Here is an 8,823-nt window from a genome sequence, read left to right as displayed (position 1 = left end):
AAACATCATCTTCATCCAGGATCCAAACAAACCACATGCTGCTGTGTCAATCACACTAGCCCCGCCCACTGTACGATCTCATTGGTTCATCTGGCTCCCCATTTCTGTATATTAAACATCAACTAAACTTTGATTGGCTGAGATCGCCGGGAAATTTATGTCATTCACCTGCTTGACCTCCTCAAATGATTACTGTTAGAATCCACAAAGTTATTGTTTTTACTGTTTTTCAGTTGTTGGAGTTTATTCATTCATTCATTCATTCATTCATTCATTGATATTTTATGTGTTTAGAACTCTTCCCAACTCCTGCATGGAGAGAATCGTGGAGAACATTGGCAAGTTCGGCATTCAGTCGCTGCTGGTGATTGGTGGATTTGAGGTACAGAGTGTGTGAGTGTGTGAGTGTGTGAGTGTGTGAGTGTGTGAGTGTGTGAGTGTGTGAGTGTGTGTGAGTGTGAGTGTGTGATGAGTATCTTCCCTCCTGCAGGCGTATGAAGGAGTCCTCCAGCTGGTTGAAGCTCGAGGTCGCTACGATGAACTCTGTTTCCCCATGTGTGTGATTCCGGCGACGATCAGCAACAACGTTCCCGGCACAGACTTCAGTTTGGGCGCAGACACCGCGGTGAACGCCGCCATGGAGGTGAGACTCGCTCGACCCGATCGTGTGTGTGTGTGTCTGTAACAGTGTGTGTGTGTCTGTAACAGTGTTTATGTCTGTAACGGTGTGTGTGTGTGTGCGTGCGTGTGTGTGTGTGTGTGTGTAATGGTGTTTGTGTCTGTAATGGTGTTTGTCTGTAACGGTGTGTGTCTGTTACGGTGTTTATGTCTGTAACTGTGTGTGTGTGTGTGTGTTTGTGTAATGGTGTTTGTGTCTGTAACGGTGTGTGTGTGTCTGTGTCTGTAACAGTGTTTATGTCTGTAACAGTGTGTGTGTGTGTGTGTGTGTGTGTGTGTGTGTCTGTAACAGCGTTTATGTCTGTAACGGTGTTTATGTCTGTAACAGTGTGTGTGTGTGTGTGTGTGTGTGTGTGTGTGTGTGTCTGTCTGTAACGGTGTTTATGTCTGTAACAGTGTTTATGTCTGTAACGGGGTGTGTGTGTGTCTGTAACAGTGTTTATGTCTGTAACGGGGTGTGTGTGTGTGTGTGTGTGTCTGTAACAGTGTTTATGTCTGTAACAGTGTTTATGTCTGTAACGGGGTGTGTGTGTGTGTAACAGTGTTTATGTCTGTAACGGGGTGTGTGTGTGTGTGTGTGTAACAGTGTTTATGTCTGTAACGGGGTGTGTGTGTGTAACAGTGTTTATGTCTGTAACGGGGTGTGTGTGTGTAACAGTGTTTATGTCTGTAACGGGGTGTGTGTGTGTGTGTGTGTAACAGTGTTTATGTCTGTAACGGGGGGTGTGTGTAACAGTGTTTATGTCTGTAACGGTGTTTATGTCTGTAACGGGGTGTGTGTGTGTAATGGTGTTTGTGTCTGTAACGGGGTGTGTGTGTGTGTGTGTGTAATGGTGTGTGTGTGTGTCTGTAACGGTGTGTGTGTCTGTAACAGTGTTTATGTCTGTAACGTGGTGTGTGTGTCTGTAACGGTGTGTGTGTCTGTAACGGTGTGTGTGTCTGTAACAGTGTGTGTGTGTAATGGTGTGTGTGTAATGGTGTTTGTGTCTGTAATGGTGTTTGTGTCTGTAACGGTGTTTATGTCTGTAACAGTGTTTATGTCTGTAACGGGGTGTGTGTGTGTGTAACAGTGTTTATGTCTGTAATGGGGTGTGTGTGTGTGTGTCTGTAACAGTGTTTATGTCTGTAACGGGGTGTGTGTGTGTGTGTGTAACAGTGTTTATGTCTGTAACGTGGTGTGTGTGTGTGTAATGGTGTTTGTGTCTGTAACGTGGTGTGTGTGTCTGTAACGGTGTGTGTGTCTGTTTCTCAGAGCTGCGACAAAATCAAGCAGTCTGCGTCAGGAACCAAGCGCCGCGTCTTCATCGTGGAGACGATGGGCGGATACTGCGGTTACCTAGCAACCACCACCGGCATCGCCGTGGGCGCAGACGCCGTCTACATCTACGAGGAGCCGTTCAACATCCACGAGCTGGAGGCATGTTTATATGATCAAAAACACAGGAAAATGTATTCCTGTGAAACGACAAAAATATTGATTTTAAACAACAGTATTTCACTGTTTCCTCTCAGACAAACGTGGAGCATTTGACCGATAAAATGAAGAATGATATTCAGAGAGGACTCGTTCTGAGGTAACGCTTCCCACAATCCTTCAGTGTAACCAGTGTTGGGGAAACTTACTTTGAAAAGTAATGCATTATAATACTGCGTTACTCCCTTAGAAAGGAACTAATTGCGTTACTTAGCTAGGAAATGTTAATTAAAGCATGTAGAGTAGGGGTAAGAGTAGAGTAGGGGTAAGAGTAGAGTAGGGGTAAGAGTAGAGTAGGAGTAGGGGTAAGAGTAGAGTAGGGATAAGAGTAGAGTAGGAGTAGGGGTAAGAGTAGAGTAGGGGTAAGAGTAGAGTAGGGGTAAGAGTAGAGTAGGGGTAAGAGTAGAGTAGGAGTAGGGGTAAGAGTAGAGTAGGGGTAAGAGTAGAGTAGGAGTAGGGGTAAGAGTAGAGTAGGGGTAAGAGTAGAGTAGGGGTTAGAGTAGAGTAGGGATAAGAGTAGAGTAGGGGTAAGAGTAGAGTAGGAGTAGGGGTAAGAGTAGAGTAGGGGTTAGAGTAGAGTAGGGATAAGAGTAGAGTAGGGGTAAGAGTAGGAGTAGGGGTAAGAGTAGAGTAGGGGTAAGAGTAGAGTAGGGGTAAGAGTAGAGTAGGGATAAGAGTAGAGTAGGGGTAAGAGTAGAGTAGGGGTAAGAGTAGAGTAGGGATAAGAGTAGAGTAGGGGTAAGAGTAGAGTAGGGGTAAGAGTAGAGTAGGGATAAGAGTAGAGTAGGGATAAGAGTAGAGTAGGGATAAGAGTAGAGTAGGGATAAGAGTAGAGTAGGGGTAAGAGTAGAGTAGGGTAGGAGTAAGAGTTTCAGCTGCTGCTGTTCCGGATAACAGAAGAAGAGGATACAGGAGAAAAAAGTTTAACACTTACTTAAAATAATAAAACAATAAAAACAAAAAAATCTATAGTCATTTTTTCTTATGGTTTCACTGAATCATCGAAGGTCAGAATAAATCTATCAACTTTATTACAGACTCAGGGTCCAATTTTTAAAACACTCCCAACATATAAAACTGATTCTGCATTTCACTGATTTTATTCTTTTTGAGGAATATTTAATCTGTTTTTGTGCAAAAAATCACATTTAGTCTAGAACTACAATAACATCATGTTCACACACACACACATGCCTCTGCACTTCGATTTGTCTCAACATGAGGACAGGAGAGCTGTCAGTCAATAAATGGGAAAACAAAGTAACTTGCGCTACTTATTTGAAAAGTAATCTGATTACGTAACTCAAGTTACTAACGAGTTCCACAGACACTGGTGATAATGAGCGTGATGAACGGCTTGTGTGAGGACTGATGCTGTTCTCTGCAGGAATGAGAAGTGCCACAAGCACTACACCACCGACTTCATCCACAACCTGTACTCCGCCGAGGGCAAAGGTGTGTTCGACTGCAGGGTCAACGTCCTGGGTCACCTGCAGCAGGTGAGAGGTCATGTGACCCGATGAACCCGGCACACTCGTGACTGCAGGGGTGAGGCTGTTGCTAACGTGTTTCGTGTGTTCAGGGCGGCGTTCCCACTCCGTTTGACAGGAACTTTGGCACTAAACTGGGAGTGAAGTCTGTGCTGTGGCTGACGGAGAAGATGAGGGACTCCTACAGGCAGGGTGAGGAACTGCACATACAGATCCTCTGCTTTTACTGAGTGAGGCTGAAATAAAAGCAAGAGATTAAAAAACTTTTGCTTAAAAAATCTTAAATGAAAATTTTAAATGTTGCCTTATTAATAAACCTGAACTAAATATAATTTATATTACAGCTTAATAGAAATATAAAAAGAAAAAAAAAGATAAAAACACATGCAATTTCAAAAACTGTAATCAATAAATAAAAATTACAGCTAAATAGAAATATAAAAAATTATAAAACGTATAACAAAATGACAAAAACTGAAATATTTTTTTGGAAATTAATACAATTATAAAAGCACAACAAAATTACAAAAACTGAATTAAATAAATTTAAATAAATAAATTTTTAAAACTAAATAGAAATACTTTTAAAGAAATAATAACATTATAAAAGCACAACAAAATTACAAAAACTGAATTAAATAAATTTAAATAAATTTTTAAAACTAAATAGAAATACTTTTAAAGAAATAATAACATTATAAAAGCACAACAAAATTACTAAAACTGAATTAAATAAATTTAAATAAATAAATTTTAAAAACTAAATAGAAATACTTTTAAAGAAATAATAACATTATAAAACACTACAAAATTACTAAAACTGAATTAAATAAAAATGACAGCTAAATAGAAATATTAAAATAACAATAAAAGCACAAACTTAAAAAATAACATAAAATTACAAAAATTGAAATAAATAAAAAGGGAAATTTTAAATGGAAGTTTAAAAAAAACGAATAAAATGATAAAAAACATAACAAAACTACTAAAACAGCAATAAATATAAATATTTTATAAAAAATAATAAACATTTATGAAAGTATATAACAAAATTACTGAAAGTAAAATGAGTATAAATTACAGCTAAATTTAAATGTATATAATAAAAAAAAACGAATAAAATGATAAAAGCACACATGGATTGGATGATAAATGATGTGTGTGTTGCAGGCCGTGTGTTTGCCAACGCTCCGGATACGGCGTGTGTGATCGGCATGAAGAAGAAAGTCATGTCGTTCAGTCCCGTCACCGAACTCAAGACACACACCGACTTCGAGTGAGTGCCACGAGATTCACCTCGTTAATAATCAACGCATCCGCAGATTAATGCAGATTACCATGATATTCAAGCATACTTCTGTGTGGATTATACATGCATTCTGAGATGCAGTCAAGATGCACTAAACATTATTTATGCACTGTGTGTGTGTGTGTGTCTGACGTGTGTGTCTGACGTGTGTGTGTGTGCCCAGGCACAGGATGCCTAAGGAACAGTGGTGGCTGAACCTGCGTCCGATGCTGAAGATGTTGGCGAAGTATCAGACCAGTTTTGACGAGTACGTGACAGGAGAGATCGAGCATGTGACCCGTCGAACCCTCAGCATCGAGACGGGCTTTTAAACCGCCTCTCCAGCAGGGGGCGCTAGTGTTAACAACCCTGACCTCTGACCCCATCATGTGACAGACTGACATTAGATGACACTTTCCTCATGAAATAACTCAATATTAAAGACATTAATGTGTTGTTGTATTAAAGCTCATTGGTTGTGCCTTTGTCTTGTATTTGTTAGTTTTAACAACTGGCCTTGTTGTAATATTTCCTTCATTAATGTGAATCTTCATGTGTGAATGGTCGTGTGTGTTCGAGTCTCTGTGAGAGAGATCTGATGTCTGTCCGGCTGAAGTGAGTTATTTGTGAAATGATTATGAATTAGTGATTTAGTTGTTGTCAGTGTTTTCCTCTGATCGTGTTCCTCAGGAGTTCCTCTAGAAATGCTGCCAATTTTTCACCCTAAATCATGTTTACAGATTAATATGTTACAGATTAACATGTTAGATTTGCATGTCTGAACTTTTGAAGATGAACTTCAGTGATTAAACCCAGCAAAATAAATACAGATATTTTCTGCTGATTGCTGTGTTGTTTTGTACTATATTTCTACCATACTTTTACTGACGCAGCATAAAATCACAGTGACAATGTACCTACAATTATTTTATTAATAATTATAATTAATTTATTTGAAGATTATAATAATTTGATAAAAATATGTAGTTATAATTATATATATATACGTATATATTATAATTATTATACAATAATACACTTTTATATACATAAAATAATTTAGTTAATATAAAATTATATTTAGAGTATATAATAAAATATTTTTTATATATGTACACACATATGTAAAAAAAAATTAAACGAATTGTATTATAATTCCATTATTATATATATAGGAAATTATTCTTTTAAAAATGAATGACGCACACATATACACATACCCACACACAAGCGAATACATATCTATATTTAAAAGCTATTGCTGGATATTTCCTGAGATGATTATGTATTAACCTAACATATTATCGCGCATTATAATAATAACATTCAGTGCGGTGTTTCTGGCTGCTCGCTGGAGTTGGTCCTCCGGTATCCCACAATGCTTCACTGTCAGTGCTGGTAAATCGCGCATGCGCAGTTGCTCGGCCTCTTTTGGATCCGCACCTCTTCTGCTAAAATGGTGAGTGTTTGTGGCCCGAGCGAGTAATCTTCAAACATCTTCTCTATCGCTCTCAAATAACTGCCGTTTCTCATTCCTCAGTGTTTGGATGAGTGAATACAACATTATCTCTGCTGTATATGTTGAAGTAGACGATGATAACGTCTTTAAATGTTATTCTGAAGCACTGTTAGTGTCCGGGAGTCGCGGCTCTGAATCCGAGTCGGTGATTGTGTGGAAACAGCGACTTTAGTGTTTCAGATCAGAGAAATCGCGTCTTTATTAACATGTAAATGAGATTTAGTTTGGCGTAATGTTTATAGTCATGAGAGCAGATAGTTTGAGGAGTATAAAGTTGACTTATTGGTTAAAATCAGTTGTTTAGTTATCAGAAATGAATATAATGCAGTGTAGAACTTGGTTTAGTTCGTGTCTTTAACTCAAGTGTGTAGTCTGGTGTATTTTCTGAAGTAAAACAACAAACCTTTCCTCTAAACACTGAGATTATGCTCCCCTCATATTGCTGTACAGCTCTTATATAAATGTGTTTTATTTAATGTTGCAGCATTAGTTCAGACATTCAACACACACACACACACACACAAGCCATTTCTGCAAACTCAGATCAACAGCTTGAATGAAATTCTCTGATCCAAATGTGTCCTATTTATAATTTTCCATATTTATTTAAATGTTTTATTTAAAGTCTCCCATATGTATTGAAATGTGTTTTATTTAAAGTACCTCATTTATTGAAATGTGTCCTATGTAAAGTATCTCATATTTATTGAAATCTCTGTGAAGTATCGCATGTTTATGAATGTTCCTGGTTCTCCTCGCCAGGCCAAGCGCACCAAGAAGGTGGGGATTGTGGGGAAGTACGGCACCCGTTACGGTGCGTCCCTCAGGAAGATGGTGAAGAAGATCGAGATCAGCCAACATGCCAAATACACCTGCTCTTTCTGTGGAAAGGTGAGCCTCAGCCGTGTGTAAGCCGGAGAACAGCCGCATCACCGGCGCTGGGTCGCCAGAACACATTGATTTGTATGTGAATATTGTGACACGTGAAGCACAAAGCTTTGTTTACAGCAGAAATCATAGTTTAGCAATTAAATGTTACATCGCAGCCATGGAAACGTTTGGATTCGTGCCGTCACGTGAGCACATTTAATGTTTGCATTATGTTTTGTGATCTGGTCACACGGTTATCAGCGAATTTAACAATATTTCATTGGACATGTAATATCTTGTTTCTCCTCCCAAATCTTCACTCACGTCTTTTCGCAGGGGATTATAAACATTTCTTCCTTTATTTTGCTTTAATTTGTCCTACAGTGCTTTTTTTTTATTACTTTACTACAGTAAAAATGTGAATATAATAGGCCTGATACCTTTTAGCCTGCACATCAAATTCTATTTAACACAGTTTGTGCTTGTTATTATGGGAAGGCACTTCAAGTTTATGTATCGCATTTCACTCGCGCTTGGGATTTTAGTTCCGCTTTCTCTGGCAGCACAAAATCAAACGTCGCCTGAAAGTCACTCTTCAGACCTTTTACAACATCTGGAGAAAACATGACGATATTAGAAAAGAGAATGACCGTCTCTATCGTGTCCCACATCTCAGAGCGCAGAGCGGGAGGATAAATGACGGATATATGACGCATCTTTGTCTGGAAATATGAAATAAATTTAGAGCTTTCTTATATTATTTAGGTTACCAATATTTACCCCCAATATTTTGCCCCGCCCTCGTCATCAGAGAAGAGATGCTGCAAGAGGAACTTATTCTGATTCAAGATTATTAAAACTATAATGATGATGTGCACCTGTAAATCATTCAGAATAAACGCTGCAATATTCCACACAGAGTATGAGTTGTCAGTTGTTTGTGTGTTCAGACTAAGATGAAGAGAAAGGCTGTTGGTATCTGGCATTGTGGATCCTGCATGAAAACTGTGGCTGGAGGCGCCTGGACATACAAGTAAGAGCGAGCGCCATTCCTGATCAAAGCTTCATCTAGTGTTGAAATATTCGTAACATGTTTCGCTCTTTCTTCACAGCACAACGTCAGCCGTCACGGTGAAGTCTGCCATCAAGAGGCTGAAGGAGCTCAAGGACCAGTAGACCGGACTCTGGTCGTGTACAGATCTTCATTCCCTATCGGACTGTGTTTTTCTCTGTGGCTCGTTGGAACATCCCATAATAAACCTGAGTCTAGAGCGGGACTTGCTTCTGTCTTATTTCATTGCAAAACAAAACGTTCGAATTTGCATGATCATGGTGTAGATTTGCTTTTCTAAAATAATCAGATTTAATCTGGGAAAATGAGTTGGGAAAGACATTGATTGAGGGGAAGGGAATGTGAAGACTCTGATTGTGCTGAAGAGTGACAGTCTGGTTCTGGTTCTGGAAGTAAAACCATTCATTTTCTCAATGAGCTTGATTTAACGAT

At 38.9% G+C, this 8,823-nt stretch overlaps 2 protein-coding genes across 2 annotated transcripts in view; both read left to right on the top strand.

Moving 5' to 3' along the window:
• Nucleotides 1-5,774, top strand: part of pfklb (phosphofructokinase, liver b) — a 17,914-nt gene extending 12,140 nt beyond the window's left edge. The window contains exons 15-22 of the mRNA XM_084101716.1: nucleotides 295-382; nucleotides 491-643; nucleotides 1,931-2,095; nucleotides 2,191-2,252; nucleotides 3,540-3,651; nucleotides 3,735-3,834; nucleotides 4,813-4,918; nucleotides 5,115-5,774. Of these exons, the coding sequence (XP_083957842.1) occupies nucleotides 295-382; nucleotides 491-643; nucleotides 1,931-2,095; nucleotides 2,191-2,252; nucleotides 3,540-3,651; nucleotides 3,735-3,834; nucleotides 4,813-4,918; nucleotides 5,115-5,262 (934 nt within the window). The 3' untranslated portion in view covers nucleotides 5,263-5,774. The remainder of the gene's footprint in view (nucleotides 1-294; nucleotides 383-490; nucleotides 644-1,930; nucleotides 2,096-2,190; nucleotides 2,253-3,539; nucleotides 3,652-3,734; nucleotides 3,835-4,812; nucleotides 4,919-5,114) is intronic.
• Nucleotides 5,775-6,286: 512 nt separating this feature from the next.
• Nucleotides 6,287-8,596, top strand: rpl37a (ribosomal protein L37a). Its single transcript, XM_084100538.1, has 4 exons — nucleotides 6,287-6,389; nucleotides 7,212-7,340; nucleotides 8,270-8,352; nucleotides 8,432-8,596. Exons 1-4 carry the CDS (start codon nucleotides 6,387-6,389, stop codon nucleotides 8,493-8,495), a joined length of 279 nt encoding a protein of 92 aa, XP_083956664.1. The 5' UTR covers nucleotides 6,287-6,386; the 3' UTR covers nucleotides 8,496-8,596.
• The last annotated feature ends 227 nt before the right edge of the window (nucleotides 8,597-8,823 follow it).

This window comes from Abramis brama (genome assembly GCF_963993115.1).
Source record: "Abramis brama genome assembly, chromosome: 23".
Taxonomy (NCBI): domain Eukaryota; kingdom Metazoa; phylum Chordata; class Actinopteri; order Cypriniformes; family Leuciscidae; genus Abramis; species Abramis brama.
The sequence above is the reverse complement of the archived record's forward strand: the minus strand, read 5'-3'. Positions and strand labels throughout refer to the sequence as shown.

Excerpts from the sequence above, each read along its gene's own strand:
- rpl37a (XM_084100538.1), top strand. Across the intron at positions 7,341-8,269 it reads CCTGCTCTTTCTGTGGAAAG|ACTAAGATGAAGAGAAAGGC; the intron begins GTGAGCCTCAGC and ends TTGTGTGTTCAG. Across the intron at positions 8,353-8,431 it reads GGAGGCGCCTGGACATACAA|CACAACGTCAGCCGTCACGG; the intron begins GTAAGAGCGAGC and ends CTTTCTTCACAG.